Source organism: Betta splendens, chromosome 19 (genome assembly GCF_900634795.4).
Source record: "Betta splendens chromosome 19, fBetSpl5.4, whole genome shotgun sequence".
Classification (NCBI taxonomy): domain Eukaryota; kingdom Metazoa; phylum Chordata; class Actinopteri; order Anabantiformes; family Osphronemidae; genus Betta; species Betta splendens.
This window is the reverse complement of record NC_040898.2, coordinates 8,332,661-8,357,861: the sequence shown is the minus strand read 5'-3', so window position 1 is coordinate 8,357,861 and position 25,201 is coordinate 8,332,661. Positions and strand designations below refer to the sequence as shown.

Sequence of the window (25,201 nt, the reverse complement as noted above, 5' to 3'; positions counted from 1 at the left end):
TTCTCTGTTTTTCTATTGGCTGATGTCGTAAAGGGCGGGACTTTTTTCTGAACTATTTTTTTCGAATAAAAAACCTGAGAACTTTACTTCATTTTACGTTTAACCTAATGAATACAATATTGTTTGATAGTATACAATCACTGAAATAAATAAAAAATAAAATAGATGATTTGTGTATACCACAGTAGCTCTGCTAAAGTGTAATTTACTGTAAATACTGCAGATGACCATGTCCAAGGACATCTCTATGTTTAAACACTAAGACAGGAATTACAGGGTTTAAAAAAATGATGGAGTAAAACTATGACCTTCAGGATACTGTCATGTTATTTCTGAATTCAGTACTATATAATCAATAGCCAGGATGGGCATTGCTGAAATCCTGCAAAGATTAAGCATAAAGGGGGAGTGCGGCCTGCTTCAGAAGCCCTGAGGATAAAAAGCTTCTGATGGGTGTTGTATATAATATATATAGTATTATTAGTAAAGTAGTTATTATTTTAGTTGTAAAAATGATGGTCCACAAAACTTCCAGTGGTCCTATATCTGACATGGATGACAAAACAAACCTGAATGGAGTCATTGCACAAATGAAGAGAGACTGATGAATAAACATTTACATTCACCACATTGTATGTACTAATGACCTTTTATCTATCTTATGCCCATTACCTCGGTGTTCCAGTAGAAGGAGATAATGCTCCACACGCTGACAAATCACAAATCACAACATGCACAAATTTGGTTCTGTTGTATCACTACATTTGACCAGTTCCAGATCAATAAACACATGACAACCTGAATCAAGATGTGTTTTATTGTTTATAAATTATGTCATGAGATATTATTACAAGAACGCTTCATGAAAAAAACTTTACATTTAAACAATAATGTCAAAAAAATCTGAAGCATAAAAGGAATAAAATTGATTTTCTTACTGGTCCAGTATGTAGTGCATGAGGTCAGTCCCTGACTTATGTTTTACTATAAAGACTGTTCAGCTTTGCATCATTCCCTCTCAGATCATATAACACTGAAGAGGGTATCAGCATCATAAACTCAGCGCTCTGTTCAGTCTGTTTAATCAAAATAAAAAGAGCACACTTTCATTTCTGTGTGTGTGTACTAGCAATTTTAAATTGAGCTGTTAACTGGTGGCCGGAACAGCTCTTCCATGATCACAGCGAGGGTGTGGCACAACTCTTTGGTCTGAAAAGCAGATTGACAGAGAAGAGATCACAGACAATTAATTGTAAAGTTGATTTCGTTTAACCAGGGTAACATGAATTTTCAGCTTCTGGCTCCTTCACTGACATTAATCCAGAACACAGATCCCACACCTTTGGCCTAACGTCTATTCTGCCTCTAAGCCTTTTAGAAGTCTAACACCAGTTTAGCATCAGAGACCCTCATCATTTCAGCGACACACACAAACCTATTTACTATAAATTGTGGTTAGTACCTCTTTGAGATAGATGGTGATTGCTTTGGGACGAGCTGGATTTCCATAATTGATTTCCATTGCTGGCACTTTGCTTGGTTTTTTGAGGCGGATGGTGCACATGGACTGAACTTCTGCTAGAGGAATCATAAATGCTCTCTCCTGCAGAAGAAACAAACAGAAATGATCAGATTCATTATGGAAGCAACAACATCCTATGAGAGGAACCTTGGTGAACTCACAGGCTTCATACGACCTGGCAGTTTTAACCACTCATTTTAAAGATGACTGCCAGTACTGTGACACTAAATGGTACCTGGGTTTTAGAGTTCAGAAACAGCACCCCCTCCTCACTGATGCTGACCATACAGGGGGAGGGACAACCGCGCTGGTTGACCTTCTGGGCCAAGAAATTGTTGGATCCAAACAAAGGCAGAGAGCTTAGAACCTCTGAAATAGAAAAGAATCAGAGAATTACAGTCATCATTAGTGACTGTCCATCAACTGGAGAAACTGGACAAAAGGAGAAGCAGAAAAGCAGAGAACAGACCTGGAAGCTGACTCACAGCATCAAAACTTTTCTAGAGAGAGAAAGAGACAAAGAGGAAAAAAGAGAGAAGCGGTACCACCCACCAATGAAACGTATTTTGGCATCTTGAGGGCTGAGGGAGTGCATGGCAGCTATCTGACCCAGACAGAACGAATGGATCTCCTCACGTCTACTGTGGAGCCCATTCTGCGAGGGCAGATATTCTATTATCTCCGGCCTTAAAGAGAAGCACACATCCCACACATTCAAATCCAGTTCTATTAGTTTATCACCAATATGTCAGTATCAAATCCATAAACATAATAATAGCTTCTCTTTCTGTATTTCTTTACTGATTCTTGTGTAAATTCATTTTATTATTTGTTATTGTTTGTAGCTTAGGTGAGAACAATGACCAGAGTCTGGACACATGTTGTTGATTATCGATTACAGCATGTGCGACTCACAGTGAAGGCTGGTTTTCTATTCCCAGAGCCACATGCTGCAGAGCCGATAGCTCTGCTACCAGCTGGACTGATGCGAAACCATTTGTAGCAGGAGGCAGCATCAGGCGCCCACTCAGATAGTCACCAAGAAGCTACACACACACACACACACACACACACACACACACACACAGACATACACAGACATACACACATAATAAAGACAACAGTGAGAAGGAAAAGTGTAGAGATGAATGTGATCCCTGGCTGATGGGAACTCATCGCATCACCTGCTGGTAGTGGAAGTCCATGTAGAGGTCATTGTTGAAGGACAGAGGGCCTCTCCACATCACTCTCCTAAGAAACAAGATGAGGGAGCCGTCATCCAGCAGGAAGTCGAGCAGGTACTCCTCAGCATGGAGGGGCCGCTTCAGGCCATCTGATGGAGCAGAGGAGACGCATACCTTCATTCATACATCCAACCTTTGCATAGTCTAACAACGTCTGCCGCATCACTGTTCACCTTGAACTCTGCTGATGAAGATGGAGAACTCTCCCATTTCTGTGACGTCTGAGATGCCCATTTCAGCACAGAACTCCCTCACCACATCTGCCGCCATCTGGAGCGAAATGAAGAAATGAATCAGAAACAACGCGTATGCTGCTTTTGTGCAAATGTAAATAGGCATAAACAGCATTACACTGAAGCTGTGAATCTCCATGGGAAAGTCCACTCCTCCTGGCAGCTGGATAGAAGCATGAAAAGACCCTTTGCCCGCCTGCACAGAAACACAGAGAGACGTATTTATAACAACAAATAAAGAGTAAGTCTATTTCTGCTATTTAACACGCTCAGTGATTCTTACCATAATGGCTTCCATCTCTGCATCTAAGGGGATGTTGCGGCGAGCACCAAAATTGAGAGATCTCTGAAGGTTCTCCTGACACAGCCCTGCAAGTTCTGAAGACAGAATACACAAGGAGAGCCTGTGACAATGACCTTCTCCACCGCTGTGGCCTGTTACGCGTCTGCGTGTGGGTCGCTGACCTCCGTAGGGGTGTTGGCTGTCCTGACAGACGTCCTGCAGGTGCTGCGTGACGCACGGCAGCAGGATCGCAGAGCAGGGGAAGAACCCGGCGACCAAAGTGAGCAGCCGCCAGCCGAGGTCGCAGCTGAGCCTGCGCGGGAGACACGCGGCACTCAGAAAGAACAATCCAGCACTGGATCGTCACATTAGCCGCTGGCTAAAGACGTACTAAAGGGAAATTTGACATACTTGTTGGGGTTGTTGGTGGTTTGTTTGATGACCTGGCAGTAGAGTTCATCTCTCAGCAGCTCCTTCTCTTTCCCGAGCTGAGGAGAATTAATAAAGCCTTTTAAAATCCAATGTTACCCTATACGGTAATAATAATAATACCCCTGGCGGAATACTGACCAACAGGATATGGCTTATGCAGTTTGATGGGGTGATGTTTGTCTTCTTCATTGGCACGTCTCCCATGAACTGCATTAGGTCTGAGCAAACACACAAATGTGAAGGTGAGGCGCAGTTGCACCCTGGTCTCAATGCTGACACAGTTACAGTGGACGAACTCACAAGTGAAAGCCTGGACTGAAAGCTGATTCATTTCAGGATCGTGGTAGAAAAGCAGGGACTCCTGAATGGGGACCTGGATGAAGAATAAAACAAAATGAAGGAGCAGTAATACACAACGCAGACTGTGACATCAGCGGGTTTGTGTGATCGTACCTCAGTGTGCTGAACAGCTTCTGAAAAGCTCTTTGCACTGACTGGTTGGCCTGTACTGTCCTGTCTGTATTAAACAAATAATGAGAGTCACCCGCGCTGTTTTATGCAAAGCTACACTACCAACAATGATTGGATCGTTCCGTCACACTGTACCTAAAGTACTTCTTAGCAAAGTCAACCATGGCAGAGGAGATCTCCATCTTGTACACTGAGCCTTGAGTTGAGCTCCGTTCTGATCTCAGAACTAGTCCCTGTACGGAGTTCTGGAACGAGGCCTGGCTGCTGGGTCGCTCGGCATCGGCACCGGGTCGAGTGCTCCTCATGCTTTTCCTTCGGTCATCTCTTTGGAAAAGGTGGAGACAGTGGTAGTCTGGTGCTGCCGACGGCTGAGTGAGGTCCTCTGGGAAAATGCCAGAGCGTCCTCCCACGGTGCCAAAGCGCCAGCCTGGAGGAATTATGTTGATTATGAATAATATCTATCATATCTAATGTCTGACATCTGAACAATGACCTCACCTATTTGAAGTCCTTCCATTGGCAGCAGTTTGATGATGTCACCTTTGTTAAAGGTGAGCAGACTCTTGTCATCTGTCACATAACTCTTGAGTGCAACGACGTGGCCTGATTCCTAAAGATTTGGGAAAAGTACAGTACCTTATGGGTTTAACGAGTTAATCTAAGACTTAATAAATGATGAGGAGGGGGTTTGTCTGACCTTGATAAGCTCTTGGAGGAATAACTGGATCATGGCCGTCATCTGAGGAGCTCTGGTGGAATGCAGCGCCAAGTTCTCAGTCTTCAGCTCCAGTCTCACTGTGTCCGCGCCCTGGAGGTCGACGGCCAGCAGCTCTGCAAAGCTAAGGCCATTCAGAGTAAGAGATGTCACCATCATCACGAAGATGAAAAGCAAGCTCCATCTCCAGCGGTTGAAGACTTCATCTGAACTCCTTTCCTTCACGTGTGTTTATCAGATGCATTCTTACCTGTAGCTTCTGAGCAGGTGGAGGTGTTTGGGTTTGATGCCCGACGCTCTGATGATCTTCAACAGACGAATTCCACGGTGAGACACACCCAAAACCTGAGCGTCTGCACTGTCCAACTGCAAAGATCAGACCAAGACACACGTTTAACGTTCCTTCAAGTTTTTTTTCTGCCATTACTGCCAAAGGTCTAGACTAGGGGTCGGCAACACGCGGCTCCGGAGGCTCTTTCATCCTTGGAATAATAAATTGAAATGTATTTAAAGTAAAAATTTTCTGCTAGTTTGAGGACGCCTTCTTGTTTCTGACAGAGATAGGTTTTTAAAGATATATTATTGAACTATAATCATTATATTGAACTACTAAATTCTAATTGAACTGCCTATAACAGAGTAACAATCACCAGCTAACAAACGGAGGCAGGATGAAAGAAGCCCTCCCCCGATGGAACATGGATGATTGCAGCATAGAGCCGTATGCCTAATGAGAAGGGCCCATCACAGCTGGAGCCCCAGCCAAAAGCCGTATGCATGCTGGTAAACAGTCACCACCAACAACGGAGCCAATACAGCGAGGTCCTATGCAGGATGAGTGAAGGGATTAATACTGACGCAGAACAAGATCTTTAAAATGCTGAAATGTGGACTGCCCAGAGTTTTACTGTCTACTTACTTACGCACTGCATATAGTTCCAAAACAAACACAATCTCAATTAACAGAGGCACAATTGTTGGATAAACCCAGATGTGGGAAGGAAGAAGGCCTTACACTGGTGACGCCATGAGCGCAGGCTTAAAGGTGGCAGCATGGCCTTTTGCCTTTTTGGACTCTGACAGGGAGGGGCGATCTCTACCCTGAGAAGGTGAAGGTGCAGGCGATCTGACTGGCCTCTGACCCGCACATGTAACCTGACATGACTGGCCTCTGACTCTTAGGAGTTAGAGTGCAGGTGGCCTTCGACGGGGAGCGGTGAAGGGGCCGGTGACCTTTGACCTGGAGGCGTTTTGTTTTGCTCACCGTTACTGGAAACAGTCGACTGAAGTAGTTCTCCCAGTTGTCCCGGGCAGCAACAACAATCCTTTTCTTCATATTGTCATCTCGAATGGTGCTTGCCGTGGTCCCAACACTGAAATTTGCTATGATAGAAATGGTGTAATGTAAAAAGTAAAACCATGAATATTCACTTCGTTACAATATGATGCGAACACATGATGTCCCACCGAGCAAATCCTTCATCTTCCTCCTCTCGTCTCTGCTGATCCTCATACAGCTGTCAGAGTATGTGTCCCTCATGATCTTAAACATTACAGAACGTCAAAGTTAGACTGAATGTTGGCACAGTCTACGCAGCGCTACAAGATCCAGCAGCACACAGACCTGCTCACATAACAGATTGAGGATGGAGTGATTGTTGAACGTCTCTTTAGGGTAAAACACCTGCACACAAGGAAATCAGAGCCAGTATTACAACATGTTTATCTAGAACAGTGAGTCTGAAGTCAAAGACCTTTGTTGTCTTGTACTTTTCTTACTTCTTTCCGCAGTAAAAGTTTTCCTGGCATGTCAGAGTAAGAGAAATAGACCCCGGCCGAGAAGCGATGGAGCTTGGAGCGAATGCCCTCGTCATCTGGCATCGCATCTGCAGTTAACAACCAGGCAATCATCAACTGATCACATTAAGCTACAGAGCAGAATTCATTTGGAAACATCACAACAGTGTGAAAAAATAGATGTAAGCAACACCAACTAAGAGAGGGGGCAGCCATGGGCGGTGGCTCGGGGATGTCCGGGTAGGCGGGTGCTGGCTGGGGTGGGGGTGGAGGGGTGTCCGGGGGCGGAGGCGGCTGCCGGGAGCGCTGGGAGCCAAACAGATCCTCCAGCGACTGCTGCTTCTGCCGCATGTTGTTGGAGATGACACGGGGGCCTCTGGTGGAGGGAGGCGAGTCCTTCTCCTGCACGTAGGACCCAATGTATTACGTATGTGTATTACACACGCAGGTATTAACAGAGTCCATGTACCGGGTCCAGTCAGTCTGACCTTGGGCGACGGCGGTGTTTTGTTTTTGAGTTTGGCCAACGCTTCCTCTCTGGGGTCAGTCTTTCTCGCGAAATGCTTTGCAGCAGGTCTGTGACGAGAATGAAAAAATCCTCCGTCATTTAGTTTAACTGCACAAAACGCAATATACAAAGACACCGAAACAATCGCGTGTTGAAGCTGACCTGACAGGTTCAAAGGGTTTCGGTTCCGGCTGTGGTCGACTGTTGTACCGCTTGATGATCTCGCGGATATTGGATGTGGGTTCGGGGCGAGGGTCGGGGGGAGGAGCTGGGGCCGGGGGGTCAGACTTCTCGGCTGGCGGGCTGTGGGGAACCTTCACTGTAAGAGGAGGGAGACATGCACAAGATGAAGGCAAAGAGATATTTTGGAGCTACTGTAAAACGTTTGGCCTCCTACCATCGGGTTTGGGTGCTGTGGGTGGTGGTGGGGCCTGCTGTGATGGCGGTGGGGCCTTAGGCCGTCTGGGTGGGCTGGAGGGGGCGGGTCGAGGCTTTGGGCTTTTGGAATGACCTTGATCACCTTAGGGACAGTGGAGAGTGAGACGTCACAGTATCTGAGCTGGTTTGTTTTTAACGAGGCGCCACTCACCAATTTTTTGGAAGTATTCCCTCTTATCTTTAAAAGAGTGCAGGTCCTCTGGATCTGGTAGGTCCTCGTCCGTCTCTGGCTGTGGATGAAACACACACATATCAATCACAATATTCAAGTAGGAAAACCTTTAATAGTCCCACAATGGGGAAATTTCATCCCACAACAGCGCAGTATGATACAGAAGAAGAAATGAATACAGCAGCAAGTAAAAATACAGATCAGTGAGACTGGGTTTAGTTGGCACAGTATAACACTAAACAGTGATCAGAGTGTACACATTGCACAGTTTTACACAAGGTTTTGAGTTTGAAAGGTGGTTGACATTGTTAACGATATGTGTGTCTACGATATCTCTCCTCCACAGGCGAGGGTGGATCAGTCTGCTACTGAAGCTGCTCCAGAGCAGACAGTGAGTCCTCCAGTGGGTCAGAGTCCTGGTCCAGGATGGATGTGAGTTTATCCAGGACCCTTCTCTCACCCACCTCCTGCACCGTGTCCAGAGTGCAGCCCAGGACAGAGCTGGACTTATTGATGACCCTGTCCAGTCTCTTCCTGTCCCTCACTGTGATGCTGCTGTAAGAGTCCACTCTCTCAATGTCCCTTCCCTGGATGTGCATCGGTGGTATGACAGCAGGCTGCCGTCTGCAGAAATCCACCACCATCTCCTTCGTCTTCCCTGCATTGATCAGGAGGTGGTACCTCTGCATCGTCATCATCGCTGATCAGTCTGACGATCCCAGAGTCGTCAGAGAACTTCTGCAGAACGCAGCTGTCTGTACCGACAGACTGTAGAGGGTGAAGAGGAAGGAGGCCAGTACAGTCCCCTGATTTAAACGCTCTCTTCTCCTTTAGCAGAGCTTTAATATTAGGGGGTGACCCACGGCTTGTAGTTGGTGAAACGGTGAGTGAGTGAGTAAAACTATAAAGATATAAACAAAGAAATACCTCTGGCTTGTGGATGTGCTTGGGTGCGGGCGTCTTGGGCTTGGCAGGTGGGGGTGAGGGAGTTTGAGGAGAGGGGGAGCGTGAGCGTTCCCTAGAACGCCGTCTGGACTGACTTCTTCTTCTGTCCTCCTCCCTCCTGTCCTCCTCCCTCCTTCTGTCCGCCTCCCTCCTCCTGTCCTCCTCCCTCTTTCTCCCCTCCTCCTTCTTTCTCTCCTGCTCCTGCTTCCTTTTCTGCTCCTCTGTCTGCTGCTGGGACAAACTCATCGCCTGCATCGTCATCTGCTGGGCCTAAACAGAGAAAAGAAATGTGTCTATATTCAAGCGCAGCAGTAAAAGGGGTTGGGGGAGGTCATAAGTTCACCCCCCCCCTTATAATACCAGCAGACTAAGTTCTCACCATGAGAAGCGCCTGTTGGTTGATGAGGGCCTGCTGAGTCGCTGCCATTTGCATGGGGTCGGGAGGAGCAGGCACTGGAGCCTGAGGCATCATCATAGCTATGAAGGGATCATTATAAACTGCCACATTCAGACGTGTCTCCATTTGCTTTCATGTAATGACACCCTCCCTAAGCTGTTTGTATTGTCCTATTCTCTGGAGGCAAATAAATGACTGATAAAAGGGTTAATACAGGATATTACCTGGCATGGTTGGCATGGTTGGCATCATAGGGGCAGCTCCATAAGGCATGGAGGGGTTAACTGGCATTCCTGGTGAGACACAGAACAGTAACTGTAAAGAGAAAAATTGTACTTTTATGCTTCTTGTGTTCTTTTCTCATTCTGTATAGCAACCATGTGTGTGTACTTGATTAGGCTCAGCACTGAACATTCTTGGACAAACAATCTATCTCCCTCTCAAGGCTCGGTCGCACATTAAGTGCTGACATCTAATGTTGTGTTTGACTGACCGATTGTTTATGGTCTGTGTCTGCCTTTTACACCCCGGTCTCTGGCTCCTTCCTATCTGATCCCTCACCAGACCCCAGGCCGTAAACCTAGTGCATCTCGTCTTTGAAGCTCGGCAGGATGCAGGAGTGAGAATGTAAACATCTTCACCCACAGCGTGAAAAGGAGATTCCACCAGGCCCCCGGGAGAAGGGTCAAAAGGCAGAGACAACCTGAGAGCGGGGTCATTATACCTCCGTGGTGTATGTTCTGATCTCCCCCGCTGGCTTTTTGACTTGCTTTCCCCATTATGTTTCATTTTCTTTGTCATTTCAATAAATCGCACAAAAGGACAACTCTCTCTGCCTTTATTCCCATATCTTCACGACAGTTACACAAAGATTAGAAAACATAACTCTTTGTCCATGTCATTAACTTTATATACACACATTTAAGGCTTACCCATAGGATAGCTTGGCATCGTCATAGGCATACCTGAAGAACACAAGGATGCGTTGTGATTACAGATGAGACTGCAGTGTGAAGCATGTCATATGTGGCCTCATGTGTAATGAAGACGTGGCTGAACACATCATCTTGTGTGGGGAACAACGCGGGAGGTGGTGTGGTTCGGCCTCACTGCAACACGATGGGGTTTTTCACACGCCGCAGCGACTTTAACCACGTGTCGCTCTCGTCCACCCTCCCGATATTCACCCAGCAGAGGTGCCCCACCACTATTAAAAAGAGGCTAGACTTACTGTATGTGAACGCTAAGGGCGCATACCGCTCTAAACCCCTCACTCCATTTGGCCGCTCTGATCATCTGTATGTGTGGACTGATGAGGCCTGTGAGACACTCAGTGACTGTTTACAAATCACAGACTGGGAGACGCTCTGCAGATCTAATGATGAGGACGTTAACAGCCTGACCCTCCATGAGTGAGGTGCTTCTCCAACAACAAACCCTGGGTGACCCCTGAACTTAATGTCCTCCTAAACCAGAGGAAGTGGGGTTTATGTTTTTATGAACCGAATCTGTTCTTTGACCCCAGCCCTCCCCCCTTCACTTCCCACGTCTCCAGTCCAGCAGTGGCACCCACCCCCACGTCTTCACACCTCTCCACACCACCCCCCTCCACAAGATCCCTCCCTCCAGACTTTGCAATATGTTGCGCATGTTTACAGAAACAAAAATCAACGTGGATGAAAGGTGGGAATATGAGCATGGGATATTGTATATTGTATGTTTAAACAAATACTTAAAATACTTACCAGCGCCGTACATCCCAGGCTGCATCGGTCCAATCCCTCCTCCTCCTCTCATCCTGCGATTCAGCATGTCGACTCTAGCCATGTCCTACACACACACACACACACACACACACACACACACACACACACACCAGCACACACCAGCACACACCAGCACACTGTGAGTGACAGTGTAGCCACAAACTGGGGTGCAGTTGGAACACAAACCAGCAGCCGTAACAAGATCCAACCAGAGATACTCAATCCATCCGTGAACACTCGGAACATGCTGCAGTATAAAACTTTAAAGCTTTGTAGAAAAAAAGAGACCAAAGCCTTCACATTAAACGTGCACATGACACACTAAAACCCATCTGATGACATGACTCACCGGAGGTCCTTGGTCAAGTACGGGATCAAACAGGTCATCAACATAGGCGTCCATCTGTCGACCACGTCCTGCAGAACAAAAGAAAAGAACAAAACAGTTAAAATATACAAAGGAATGGAATCATTAGAAAAAAATTCATTCATTCATGCCGGACTTGCAGAAGAGAGCAGAACTCACCTTCCTGAGGATAATCTCTTCTCCAGAGGTTCCCCTCGAAAGGCGGCAGCCCGGGAGCTTGCATGGGCGGCGCTGGTGGGATGCTGTCCATATCCATTGCTGGCATCCTGGAGGAACAGAACAGAAGGATCAGCGACGATCAGAACCATCCTGGATGGACCCTAAAATGCTGTACCTGTCTCCCTCGCTGCTAAACAGGTAGTCAGAGTTGGCGGGCGTGGACGCCCCCGTTGGCGGCAGCACCTCAGCTTCTGCGCCCGCCAGCAGATCCATGACGAAGTCCGACCCGGCCAGGTCCGACCAGCCGTCGTCCGTCAGGAGAGACAGCGACCAGCCCTGCACGGGCTCCGACACGCCGCTGTGACGACGCAACCCCACAGAGCCAACAGCACAGTGAGAGACGGCCGCGGCCCGAGGCGCAGCGTTTCGTACGTGAACCTGTAGTACCCGGAATGAAGAAGCCAGGAGGCCAGCTGTTCTCCAGTGGTCCACGACTCCACTTCGCTCGTCAGCTTCTCATCTTTAGTGGCAGAGGACGTTCGGCGTTTATGAGCAGGCGAGAGTGCGACACGCGCTCATGCCGGCGGTACTGAATGGGTCGGCCTCACCGTTGAAGGTGTGCACGTCCAGCAGCATGGTGCCTTTCCGTTGGTTGGAGGTCCACTCCAGCTGCGTGGGTGGGTAGACGCGAGCGGCGGGAGCTGGAAGCTGCAGGGACGTGAGGAGTTTGTGTTGGCACAGTGAGCGGTACTCCCCTGGACCGTGGTCCGACACGTACCTGGAGGAGGAAGATCTCAATGAGGTACTGTCTGAAGAACGCTTAGAGCATCCTGACTAACGATGGGTGGGAACCCACTTGAGCAGGGGTTTGTCCAGGGTGGGTGAAGGGGTGAACGTGCTGAGACAGCAGGCCAGCAGCAGCCAGCCTCTCCGGCGGTCCTGCTCCTCCTTCAGGCCCCAAATGTGGTAAACCAGCTGGACCAGGATCTCGTCCCTCAGAGCCGGACGGGTCTGGCCCTTCTCCAGGATGTAGTTACCCAGCATCTGCTCCTGCCAACCACTGAGGTCTGACTCACCTGTAAACCTCAAGATCTGATCGAAACGACCAAATGAGTTAAATGGGATGAACTCTCACCTGATGTAACCTCTAATCTAAGCTCTCGTACCAGTTTGTAGATCTCCAGTGCGGTTCTTGCATCTTCAGGCTCCAGAGGCGTGAGCGGTCTCTGGATGGGATACCCCTGAGCCTGGCACCACGTGTCCTTAAATAGAACAAAGGGATATTTTCAGACCTTTACTCATGATGCATGTGTGCACTCTAATTATACTCACCTTTATTACAGACTTGACATAACGAGAGAATGGATATCTGTCGATGTCCTGAGGCAAAGTCAATTTATGTTCGGCCTTCACTTGCGGAGGTGCAACTTCTGTGACGCCTGGCACATGCTGCCGCCCTGGTGGAGAGAAACACAACTACACTCACACCAACAAAGAGGCCAGCTTGAGGCGAGACGTTCAGGAAACCAACCTGCTGCGCTGCGGAGTCTGGCTGACAGCTCAGCGGGGATCTCCAGCATCCCCACATCCTAAGAGGAGAACGGGAGGCAAATGTTAGCATGGTTCTAGCAGGAGAAGCTACGTCAGTCAGCCCGGGCGTCTTACCATGTCTGGAGAGAGAGACTTGGTCTTTGTCACTTTCACTTTGTTCCTCTCGTTCAGTTCCTGAAAGCGAAGACACGTTAAATTAATTATTCGTACACTAAACCTTGATTTAATTAACTTGCTGCCGATTCAGATGCGTCCTCTCCACCTGAGCGCTGTGTTCTGTCAGACCTATTCTTAGCTACGGGTCTTGTTATATAGTGCTGGGCAATCGTCTTGCCCCACCTATACAGCAGGGTCCAAGAGTCCAGCAGGTTTGAGAGGTTTATAGCTCACAGCGTCACACACCACCTGGTCACACACGCCGAAGTGTATGAACAGGAGGAATAGGCACGTTCGTGAAAACAAAATGATTCCACCTGCAAACAGTCAGTCTGATAGGTTCCACTGAGCCCTATTGTCCCAAACCCCTGACACACCCCCAAGGACATCACTGTGATGTGAAAACAGGCTGTCTCGTACTAATGACAACGAACCTGACAGATGTAGATGTAAAGTATAAAGTGTCTTTAAAAAGAATTAAACTCCAAACCTTACAGTAAGACAACTCATAAATGAGGATAATTACTTTGTAATCACACTTGTATATACCACAAAAATACATGAACTACCAGGTATGTAAGTAAATGAACATATATGTATCTACTATATATAACTAGATCAGTGTAGGGCCCTGACTTCCTGTATGCAGTGTATACAACTACTAATACTCATGTGAGTGTAACTGGGCGTAAACAGCTGGCATAAGTAAGCAGGACCCTGACAGCTCTACTGTCCACAGTCCAAGCCTCATAAAAGAATAGGACGACACACAGCCACGAACGCTGATTAGACTAAAGTGAAAGACTAACAAAAAGATTATGTTATATTTACATTATACACATTTACATAAGAGCAGAACAACAGATGAAACACAGGACGCAGTAGAAGAGACTGTTCTGAATGAACCTTTTCTCGGTTCCAGTCACTCTGCTTGCAGTTACTTGTTTACAAGCTGTAACCTGTTAAAACACTTAAAAGGACTGAACAGCTTCAATCTAATCTGATCCCAGAGGTGAAAAGAGAAAATAACACAGCCTACCTTTCAGAGCTGTGGAGCTGGAAGTCGAAAAAGAGATAGATTACAGAAGGCGGAAGGAGAGATGCAGCACTGCTTCAGATTTCACAGGTTGAAGTCCAAGGCCAGAGTGTAGCAGGGTGTGTGTGTGTGTGTGTGTGTGTGTGTGTGTGTGTGTGTGTGTGTGTGTGCGCGTGTGTGTGTTTTAACAAGATAAGACTGCTATTTACTAGCATGGATGGGATTTTATAAAGCACTTATGATCTTCAGACTGTTAACATTGATGTTGAAATATGTATAGAGAAATGAACACGCCCTGTACATAAATTGTTGATAATCTCAAACATGTATTGGATGTTATCACTGACAAACATATTGTACTGCACCTATTACAGCTCCAATATATACATATATAACACAACAAACACGGTTGCTAAGTAACCCAGCCTCTGATGGACCCCTCTCTCTCTAATATATAAACAATAGTAAACCCTACCTGCCCTTTCACCCTAAAAGCCTAACTCACCTCTCCATGTCAAACTCCACTTTCCCGCTAACCCCTAAAAAGCAAAGGCCATCGTGCCATGTCAAGGGTATATGTCCGAGTCAAAGGCCAGCATTCCATGTCTTATGGTATCACAAGTGTAAGGCCTTCTTCCTTCCCACATCTGGGTTTAGCTGACAACTGTGCCTCTGTCATAAGGGGTTACGTTTTTCTTCAGACTATATGCAACGAGTGAGTAAACAGACAGTAAAACTCTGCAGACAGCATTCCAGCATTGTGAAGTTCTTGTTCTGCATCAGTGGGCTACATATGGTTAAGTCCTTCCCTCATCCTGCATAGGGCTTGTTGTATTGCTCCTCCTGGCTCTGTTGGTGGTGGCCTCGTTCACCCTGCATACGGCTTAAGGCAGCAGCTTTGATCAATCAGTCAATGCTTTACAGTATTTATATGTGCCGGATAAAAACAGACAGTTGACCAAAGCGCTGAACAGAAATAAAATCACAATGTAGAAGATATTAAGACATAAAACATGACACAATAATAAAACAAAAATATAAAAAATAAAATAAAATAAAATGTGTCCTACTCTGCTCATTAGCTGTGGAGAGAATCAAAGGCCAGTAAAAAAAAGGTGAGTTTTCAGTTCAGATTTAAAAACAAGATCTGTGTGGGATGCTTCTCTTCTCTCTATGCTCTATGCCAGTTCCATTGGTGTTGGACCTCTGTTTTATCTGGCAATTGTGACTCTGTTATATGAAACAAGGGGGTTGAGCTTATCTCAGGGCTGTATGCAGGGCTCGATCAGGATTTAGGAATCTGTCTGTCTGGAATTGTATTATTATCTAGAATGAGAAAATAGTTTAATAATATATCTTTAAAAAACTGTTTCTTTCAGAAACAAGAATGCGTCCTCCAACTAAAGTTAAAACTTTAGGCTTAAACAGCATGAAGATCTTGTATCTTAAATTCTTAAATTACAATAAACTAATATTAAGTAAGTAAGTAAGAGTCTCCTGACGGATGATCATGCTCTGCGTAATGTGTAGAATGAGTAAACTGCTTTAATAATTTACGAAATACTTAATATGACTATTAAGACTCAATATAATCGGTATAACATGATCATTATGTGATCTTAATAAAAGGATGAATGACAAAACCTTCTCCAGTCGCCTCGTCCCTTTTAATATACAGTAATTAGCCCCGAACTGTCGGGGGTCTGGCAGTATGTGTAACCCGTTACGTAGTTGGGAGGGACTGAACGGATCCCACTGAAAAAACTAGTATAAATACAGGTGGAGTTGAAGCGCTAGTATCCACAGTCTAGGACTCTTCATGGACTTGGAAACGTCTGCATGAATCAAGGTAGGCTCTGAAAGAGTGAGGCTTTTTTTATTTCTCTGTTTTTTCGCGAGAATGTGTATTAACATATTTCACGTTTCATTCACGCCAGTTGCAGCATCTCGCCCCGAACAAGTGGCTGGTTTGTCGAGAGCTTAACGAATCCGTAAGTATTGCTTTTTTCTTTTTTATATTTATTATTCTATTATTACTATTATTCTATTATTATTATTCTACTCTCTGAAATACCGTTATCATCACTCGCCAGAGCAATATCTGATTTGACATCAACAGCAACAGCAGCAAACGCAACGCGGGAACAGCATCACTCCGAACAGATTGACTGTTAAAGCCGTTGGTGAGTTTTAAATAATAGAGGCTAATTAACATTTACGTCTGTGATGCAATAAAAATAAGTATAAATATTTTTTTTCTTCTTTAAAAAAAGAAGCCAAAATTCATCCCAAGCCTTTGATCGGCCAATTCTTGAACAGTGAGTATAATTAATATTAAGTAAGAATAATTTTCCTATTTCCCCTAATAATAATCTTGTCCGTCTGCAGTGGCGGATTCCAAACTCTTGAAGTGCACTGAGGAGCCTGGACCGACTCAGGAAAAAGTTTTTTCAGCCAACGAGAGCCGTGCCGACGCGCATGCGCAACAGCTCAGCCCGGCTCATTAACAGCAAGAGGCGCGAGTGATCCGGGAGTTGGAGCAGAACCCCGATCATCAGCGGCGCGCGGGGCGAGCGACACCGGAGAACGGGGGTACGGAGCAGCGAGAGGTGCTGCCGGATCCAGAGGAGGAGGACTGGGGCTCCGAGGGCCGTCCGGGGGTTCGGGTCGGTGCGGAGCAGCGAGACGTGCTGTCCGATCCAGAGGAGGAGGACTGGGGCTCCGAGCGCCGCCCGAGGGTTCGGGTCGAGTTATCCCCTTTCTCTGGTAAGTATCTTTTAAATAAAGTTTTAAAGACTCGCGTGCTCTTATGAGTGTCGCTAACTGGCGCCTGTGTCCACTCAGATTCCGACCGTCCGAGCCGAAGAAGAAGAAGAAGGGACCGCTCAGAGGAGGCTCGCGACCAAGAATACGAGGACTTCTTCGGCCCAGAGCAGATGCGACGTCTCGAGCAAGTAGCCGAACGAGTCGTCACTCGGATTTTTATCGACGCAAGGTTTAATTCGTTGGAGAGTTTCCGACGTACGATGCGGTCCACTCCTTGGTCTACACTGGTTTCTAAGATGAAAAGACGTTACTATGATTATTAAATAGCAGGGTGGCTAATGACCGCGAGAGTGAGATAACTTGTTGTGATGCGCTATATAAATAAAGTTGAATTCAATTGAATGACTTGGTGGCGAGTGTGTGAAGTGTGTATCCGCTCTATTTCCCGGGGTGTAAAGATGACCTTCAGTTGAAAATCGGTCAGTGATTAAAACACGCCGTAAAAGGTTTCATGGGGAAACGGTCCTGTCAATCACACGGTTCCCACGGCAGACAATGAGCCCCCCTTTAAATCAAACTAACGAGGGTGATCGCCTAACGGTTGAACGCTGAATAAAAGAATGCTCTTTGACAAGGAAGGACCTATAGGTGTCAGAAGTGAATTTAAGGAGGGGAGGGTTATTACTGATCATGCACCTTTCTCCAGTGGTGCCTCTTGATGGTGTTTCTGGTGATCAGCATTACTGCCCAGAACTGGCTGATGGACTGCTTGAGGCGCTTGAAGTACTTCCTGGCGGACGACAGAGGGCAGCAACGCACAGACAGTTCACACGTCAGCCTGGTCTCCTTATTGCCTGTATTTACATTCATCCGTCTCTCTGCACCTGGCCTGGTGTCCCCGGATGTGGCTCTGGATGACGATGGCCTTCTGCTTAAAGAACTTGAAGTTCCTCCTGCAGAGGAAGCCCCGGATGTTCCTCTGAATAGTGATGGCAGCCCAGGTCTGAGTGCTGGTCCACTTCTCCTCCAGCTGCTGGTGCAACAGCTCCTTGAGGAACACCTGACGCAAAACCATACACTTATGTTTCAGGCCAAAACCCATCATCCGGGTCATAACCGTGCACTTTGGTACCTTGGTGAGGCCCAGCTGATACTGATGCTCCTCTGCACCCACCACGTCCAACAGCGCTACCGTCTGCTCTCGGTCCGAGGCGTCGCACAGCCGCTGGGTCAGCAGAACCCCGTACCTGCGAGAGAGGAGAAAATGTCTGCAAATGAGCCCGCAGGGGGTGACGCGGGTGAGGATGTCTGGCGATTCACCTCTCAATAAAGCAGGAATACTGAATCCGGACGGAGAAGCCCTCCTTCCTGAAGCGGATGGTGTCCAGCAGGCCTGCGTGCCTCAGCTGGGCTGACACATAGTCCACGTCGAAGACTCCAGGAAGCTGGTGGAGGACATTGGAAATGCACATAATAGTCGGGCATCATTCTGGAAATGCTCAACGGGATTTAAAGTGGGAGTCGCCGGTGTTACCTTGACGTAATTTGGCTTTAGGCAACGAACAAATCTAGTTTTGCACCTGGTTTCAAATGAAAAAGACAAACGGGAAACAAATGCAGGTGAAGAGTGCGGGATGAATAATTATATAATTATATAATAACTCTGGAGCCGGTACCTCTCCAGGCGCGCCGTGAGCTCAGCCAACGACTGGAGGAAGTGGGAGGCGGCGGTGGAGGGCTGCTGGCGGAGGCCCTTCCCCCTCCAGCCCAGCTCCCGCTGCTGGACGTAGCTGTCCTGGACGCGGCGGAACAGCTCCGACACCATCTGTCAGAGGGGACGCGCGTGTGGTGGTTTAATCAATGGGAAGGGCCTTGGGGAGTATTACTGCGTGTACAGGAAATGGTTAAATCACCTTTAAGCGGCTCCGGGCAAAAAGCTCCACCACTTCTGTCCTGAACTGATCGTGGTTCTTATTCAGGAAGTTGCGGACCTCAAAGAGCAAAGAGTGGTTCAACTTTACGTTCAGCGCCGATGGATGAGCTTGTGGCTCCGTGTGTGAGGCTGTACCTGATAGGTGACAGGTCCAGCGTAGTGGTAGAGCGTGAAGACCGGCAGCGGGCTCTTGGGCTTGGCGTAGTGGGGGCTGCTCCCGTGATGGTAGTGGCACTTCTGCAGGAAGGTGTGATCAGTGGCCTGAGAAGCACAGAACTATTCACTCGGAGCCCAGTCGCATCCACTTCGAGGCCCGTTCCTCTTCCCAGCATCGCGCGTGTACCTGCGGGAGGCAGGTCTGGTCGTCCAGTATTCGGAGGATGCCGTGAGGCCTGGAGGAGATCAGCTCCAGGCACGACTGGGAGCTCCTCAGCGCCACCGGGTACCACTGGATCCGCTCGGCGCTGTACTCCTCCTGTGGGAGCAGGGTCGTGAGTTCCCCAGTCGGACCGGCCGGTACCGGGCAGCCGGTACCGGGGCGGCCGGCTCGCTCACCTGCTCCTGGCTGATCACCGCGTCGATGACGAACTGCTGCAGCCGCTCGTTGGCGAAGTTGATGCACAGCTGCTCGAAGCTGTTGACGCCCAGGTCCTGCGGAGGGAAGGCAGACGCACGGGGACGTCACACGGGCACTAGAAACCACGCTCTCACGTCACTGTGATGCCAGTACGGGCCGGGGACCCACTTCAAAGCCGTAGATGTCCAGGATCCCCACGGTGCTGTCCATCTCGGCGGGACTCAGCCAGTCGTTGATCTGCTCCATCAACCAGTCGAACAGCACCGAATACAAGGCTTTGGCAATGGCGTCTCTGGAGGAGGAAAATCTGTCTTTTGCGATGCGTTCACTTGTTATAGGATTTATTATATGGGTACGTGGGAGACGTGTGCAGCGCAGCCCACCTGGATTCTATGGCACATTCCACAGACAGAGGACAGTAGATCCTGTCGTACGACGTCTCCTGCGGACGAGAGCCGATCAGCGCACACGTGTGTGTGTCTGTGCAAGACGCCGCGACAGGCTACCGACCGTGACTCTGTGGGTGATGACGGTCTGCAGGGCCTCGGGGGAGATCTGCAGCAGGGAGCCCACGCGCCGGACCTCGGCCTCGCTGAAGATGCGGGCCACCTCGAACGACTCGCTCTGCAACGACACCACGCAGCGTCTCACGCCGCCGCCGCCGCCGCCAATGCCGATGTCCCACTCACTCACGCGGCCGCGAACGCACCTCGAACGAGCTGAAGCAGATGTTGCCCAGGTGCAGGATGGAGGCCAGCACCGCCCACACGGCGGCGACCTGCTCCGCGCGGAGGCCGATGGTCTCGAAGCACCGGCCCAGGGTGTGGAAGTCCTGCTTGTCCCGTTTCCCGCTCAGCTCGCACGCGCCGCCCTGCAGGTGGAGCGAGCGAGGGCGGGGTCAGTCACGCGGCGGAAAAACGAGGCTTCGGGCGAGTTCGCTGGCGCGCGACGCACTTGGTTGAGGTAGTAATAGGTCTCGGCTCCCTGCAGGTAGAGCTCCTGCTTGTCCCAGTCGTTCATACCTGCCAGCAGCTCATAGAACACGTGGTAGTTCCTCTCCTCGTTGGCCTGCGGGGGAAACGACACAAACCACGTGACGTGTCGATCAGCGCGGTGGGGGATTGAGGCCTCATTTCTCTGCACCATAAATTAGAGTGAAAAAATGAATTATTAAACCTGCTGGTGGTGCTGGAAGTGAATGCTCACACCAACATAACTTAATTGAGCTCTTAATCTGTCGGTGGAGCTCTTCTATTAGGTTTCATTATCTGGGAGTCTGTCGCTGTCCAGTGGCAGCGTCCGTTATCGGTGTGGGAAAGCTGAGCCTCCGATCCATTCATTTTTAAGGCAACGCAACCAGCCGGAAAAGGAACCCGAGACTTTTTTCCTACGGGCGCGCCTCGTTCACGGCTCTCACCTGAAACACCACCCTGGACTTCTCAAGGAGGTACCTGGACAACGACGTGCCCACAACAACCCCGCTGTCAAACCAACACAAGACGGGGGTCAGAGACACCGAAGGGCGGCTGGCGCTGAATGATGCGCTGAATGATGGTTGCACACGCGGACTCACTGGAGAATGTGGATGTGCAGGTACTTGCCAAAGCGGCTGGAGTTGTTGTTGAGGATGGTCTTGGCGTTCCCAAAGCTCTCCAGGATGGGGAAGACCTCCATGGGCTGGTGGGGTCACAGAAAGGTCAGAGGAGCATCTTAAACTGGTTAAACGCCATTGTTCCCACCGACTGACCTGTCGGAGGCTATTGTTCATCCCCTTGTACGTGGTGCTGAGGTAGTGGACTATGAGCTTGGTAGCCTCAGTCTTTCCTGAGCCACTCTGGCCGCTACACAACCACAACCACAACAATGCACTTTATTGAACACAAGAAAGAGAATAGTGTAAAAGCGGCGCATTCCCATTAGCACCTTACGACGACGCACTGGTCCTGTGCTGATCTCTGGGACTGGTTGAAGGCGGCGTCGGCGACGGCGTAGATGTGGCTGAAGCGCAGGACAACAAACAGTCACAACACGTCAAAGGGACGGACAGAGCGGATGGAGGAGGCGCCCGCAGGCGTGTGGGGTGCGTTTGCTCACGGTGGGTTCCTCTGCTGCTCGTGGCCCCGGTACCTCTGCCTCAACTCGCCCGTGTATATGTTCACGTGCTTGAAGGGGTTAATGGACAGCAGCATGTCCCCAATATACGTCTGTGGAGGGACGTAGGCACAGTTTAACACAAGTTAGACGCACTGTGAGAGGATGTGTTTCCTAAAGGTCAATGGGTCACGGAAGAACTAGCGTGTGAATAGTGTATAACGTCACGGAACGTACATAAATACAGTCCCGGTGGAACCTCTTCCTCAGGTTCAGGAGCACTGAGCTCTCACACACCTCTCTGGGAATATCAGGCAAACCAGTTAAAACCAGTCAAGGTATTTGAATGTGTGTCTGAATGCGTATGTGAGCTCACTCCAGCTGGGACAGGTCCTCCACCTCATCCACCTCCACAGCTCTCGTACTGCCTGGCATCAGCACCTGAAACATGGGGACACGGTGTCTTGTGTATAAAGCAGGGCAGGAGGTCATGGTTCCAAACCCAGACTTTAGGGGAGAGTAGACAGACCCGTGTGGTGACTAGTCTACCCTCCAGCATTTCCTGGGTGGGGTCCTCCGACTCCCAGGGCCCCCTTCCGTTCTGGGCAGGAATGGTCCTGGCCTGCTCCTCATCGCCATAGACCGTCCACTTGGTTAGCTTCTCCACTGTCTGGTGGGGCAGCAGGTTCTCAGCGTGGAGCCAGTCCTCGTCCACACACACCAAGACAGACAACTCAGCTTAAAGGAGTCATCGAAACACTTTCTGCTTCCTCCCTGTGGAGGAGGGACCCATTTACAGCTCATATATGATATTTTCAGGTAACTGGAAACACCTACCTGCGGATCTCCACTCATCCGCGGGTTCCCGGCCCAGTGCACCCCCGGTTGGGTGATACCGTAGAAGCCTCGCTCGCCCATCAGCTGGGCCACCTCTCTGTCTGCCTCTTCTTCGTACAGAGAGCGATTCCCCGGCATCACTGTGTTTTCTTCTCCATTTGGAAAGAGCTGAGTGTTGGAGCGGAGTAGTCCAGCCGCTTTCTCTCTCGCTGGGTCGGATCCCTTCGGCCGAGCGGGTCCAACGCCTGACGTTCCACCTGATAAGGAGATCTTAGCCAGGTTGACCTGGGAGGGATCTAGTTTTCCTCTCGCAGCCTGCAGCACGCCGGCTTCCTTTTTATCCTTAAGGGCAGTTCTTCCGTCCTCGTCCTCGGTGCCGGATGAGCCTTTTGGACCAACAGAGTCCGCGATCCTCTTTGCCGTGCCTCTGTCCGACCCTAACCCTCCTGCCAGGGGCTTTTGGATGGTCCTCAGCAGGTTGAGGTCTGGTTTCACCGGGAGTACAAGCCTAGCTCCTGGCTTCGGGGGTTTGCGCTCCGCAGCGGGGGTCTCCCCTGGCGATTCAGCGGTGGAAGGGTCAGGCGCCGCCTGGACCACCTCAGCTGCCATCATTAGCCCGTCCGCTTTGAGCCTGTTCATCCTGGGGAGCACCACCGCGTATTTGGCCTCTAGCTCTTTCTTTCCAGCCGGGGCCGGCCCTCCCTCGCTCTCCTCCGTCTGCCCCTGGGGGCCAGCTTCCTCCTGGGCCCTTGTATTTTCAGAGGCGCCCCTGCTCTTCCTACTGGCCAGGCTGGTTTTACTGACAGCTCTCAAGGCCATCTTGTGTTTGAGCATCGTGGCCTTGTGTTTTTTGGTGCCTTGTTTCTGTCTTATGGCTCGAAGGGAGAGCCAGCGAGAGACCCCGATGGCTTTAGCCCAGGCAGAAAGCTTCCTCCTGAAGTTTAACCCCTTTGGCATCTTCTGTTGAATCCACCCAGAGACTCGACGCAGCGTCGTCATCCCTTTCCTTTGCGCCAACAGACGTTCTTTGGGTTTACTGGAGCCCTGGTCAATGACGTCGCTCACTGAGGAGTCTTCATCAGGCTTTACTAACTTCATCTTGTTTGCTTTGTCTTGTATAGACTTCACATTGACTTTTCCCAACAGTGAACTCTTTGGTTGCTCTTTTTCCTCGCGTTCCTTGTTCTGCTGCTCCCCAGGCTCCAGGATGGCTTTAAAGTTTTTACCCTTGAGGAGCATGACTTGCTTTTGGCCTTTGATGGCTTTGGTCAGCGTTGGTTCCTCCTCTTCCTCTGAATCTGAATCAGAAGCAGCTTTTTTACTGACACGTTTAGTTTTTGCCATGTCAGTCTTTTGGGCTTTACCTGTTGCTGACTCAGCTTTATTCACAGCCTCCTCAGTTGAACTTGGTTTGTCTTCATTGTTCTTTTTGCCCCTTTTTTTGTCCTTGGCCCTTTGTTTAAGTTCCTTTTCCAAGCATTGCTTTTCTGCTTTGACCCGCTTCTTCTCTTCCTTCTCAGTCTGCGCATCCGCCTTAGATTTCTTGAACATCTTAAATTTGAGCCTTCGTGCCGACCTGGAGGGACGCGGAGTGGGTCTGCGCTGCCACACTTTAGGAGCCGTCGTCTCCTCAGACGCGTCCTCCTGCTTTGGCTCTCTGTCTTCACCCCTGTCGCTGTGGATGATCTCAGGTACTTCAGCTTCCTTCTCGTTGTCTTCCTCCTCTGTACTCGATGTCGCTGGTTCGACCTCAGACTCACTTGTAGATTTAGTTAAAGACTCTTCATCTGCTTCTTCCTTTGTTAGTTTTGTATCGCCCTGAGTGTCTGATGCCTCAGGCTCCTCCTGGCTGCTCTGTTCGCTATCCTGTGTCTCAGCTGCCGCTTCATCAGTGTCCTGGCGTTCCTCCTTCTCGTCGTCACTGGTTCCCTGTTCAGTGGCGTCTGCGGAGCTCACTACATCACTTTCTGATTCCTCCTCCTCCTCCTCACTTTCTGTCTCATCGTCACTTCTCTTGCTTACAGACTTAGTTGGAAGCTTCTTGTCGACTTTTACTGATTTTGTAGTAATCGGTTTTGTTACAGTCCCAGATTTGTTGGATTTGCAACTTGTAATGTCTTTTTCACGTTGACTTACTATGCTCTTTTTATTTCGCTTCTCTTTTGCAGAATTCCCTTTTCCTTTCTGCACTTTCGACAGAGGCTGTGATGCCTTGGAGCCATTCTTTCCCAGATTTTTCTGGCTCCCATTTTTGCTCGTCTTTGTTCCCTGTCTTACCCCATTCGTTCTACCCTGGGACTTGACCGGTGACATGATGGCCAGTTCCTCACATTTGAGAATCCTTACAAAATAACAAAACAAAACTGTATTAATTGCGTGATTGTAGGTCACCAACTAATTAACTGAGTGGCTGTGTTTCATCAAGCATTAGGAAAATCAACATCAACAACTATTCTATGAACATTTGTCAAATTCAGTGAATACAGTTATTCATCTACAACAAAGCTCCATCAGTAGAAAGCTGACAATAAATCAATATAGTGAAACACAGCAAATATGCAAAAGAAACTACAACTACAACTACAGACAATCAAACGTTTCCCTGGTGCACAAAAAAACTTTTGCCCTTTGCATCGACATGTATTGTTTTTTATCTTCATGTAAAATCTAAGCGACAGTGAAAAGCAGCATTTAGAGCAACCTGAATGCAGCGGTGTAGACCGCGCTCCCTGGGGGGGAGCGGTAGGAGCTCATTTCAGTGGAGTATAGCTTACCGGGCTTCTCAGGTGCAGCCCAGGCATGGCT

At 48.9% G+C, this 25,201-nt stretch overlaps 1 protein-coding gene and 1 long non-coding RNA gene across 9 annotated transcripts; one reads left to right on the top strand and one right to left on the bottom strand.

Moving 5' to 3' along the window:
* Positions 1 to 798: 798 nt before the first annotated feature.
* Positions 799 to 24,891, bottom strand: myo15b (myosin XVB). Its single transcript, XM_055504489.1, has 66 exons — positions 22,397 to 24,891; positions 22,089 to 22,265; positions 21,936 to 22,000; positions 21,797 to 21,860; positions 21,563 to 21,672; positions 21,392 to 21,466; positions 21,216 to 21,309; positions 21,042 to 21,145; positions 20,886 to 20,949; positions 20,423 to 20,536; positions 20,178 to 20,339; positions 19,979 to 20,092; positions 19,852 to 19,910; positions 19,637 to 19,760; positions 19,447 to 19,542; positions 19,235 to 19,366; positions 19,027 to 19,152; positions 18,872 to 18,949; positions 18,635 to 18,783; positions 18,493 to 18,538; positions 18,279 to 18,403; positions 18,091 to 18,205; positions 17,843 to 18,018; positions 17,655 to 17,748; positions 13,115 to 13,174; positions 12,981 to 13,038; positions 12,782 to 12,906; positions 12,616 to 12,711; positions 12,306 to 12,541; positions 12,058 to 12,227; positions 11,897 to 11,969; positions 11,625 to 11,807; positions 11,450 to 11,556; positions 11,273 to 11,340; positions 10,903 to 10,987; positions 10,090 to 10,122; positions 9,382 to 9,450; positions 9,140 to 9,237; positions 8,743 to 9,030; positions 7,795 to 7,873; positions 7,603 to 7,725; positions 7,368 to 7,524; positions 7,186 to 7,273; positions 6,895 to 7,099; positions 6,680 to 6,786; positions 6,525 to 6,584; positions 6,368 to 6,443; positions 6,165 to 6,283; positions 5,151 to 5,266; positions 4,883 to 5,024; positions 4,684 to 4,795; positions 4,321 to 4,612; positions 4,168 to 4,231; positions 4,015 to 4,087; positions 3,853 to 3,932; positions 3,694 to 3,770; positions 3,465 to 3,595; positions 3,283 to 3,377; positions 3,118 to 3,195; positions 2,940 to 3,036; positions 2,707 to 2,855; positions 2,438 to 2,568; positions 2,075 to 2,208; positions 1,758 to 1,891; positions 1,463 to 1,603; positions 799 to 1,209 (listed from the first exon to the last, which is right to left on the bottom strand). The coding sequence occupies exons 1-66, from the start codon at positions 24,707 to 24,709 to the stop codon at positions 1,135 to 1,137; spliced, it is 9,660 nt and encodes a 3,219-aa protein (XP_055360464.1). The 5' UTR covers positions 24,710 to 24,891; the 3' UTR covers positions 799 to 1,134.
* Positions 15,605 to 17,360, top strand: LOC114845328 (uncharacterized). Of its 8 annotated transcripts, none has more exons than XR_008693247.1 (5): positions 15,649 to 16,056; positions 16,286 to 16,375; positions 16,466 to 16,510; positions 16,581 to 16,958; positions 17,037 to 17,360. It is a non-coding gene; the product is annotated as an uncharacterized LOC114845328 (long non-coding RNA). The 8 variants fall into 8 exon arrangements; XR_003783853.3 differs by having other exon boundaries at positions 15,649 to 16,183; XR_008693245.1 differs by adding an exon at positions 16,130 to 16,183 and having other exon boundaries at positions 15,634 to 16,041; positions 16,286 to 16,958.
* Positions 24,892 to 25,201: the final 310 nt, after the last annotated feature.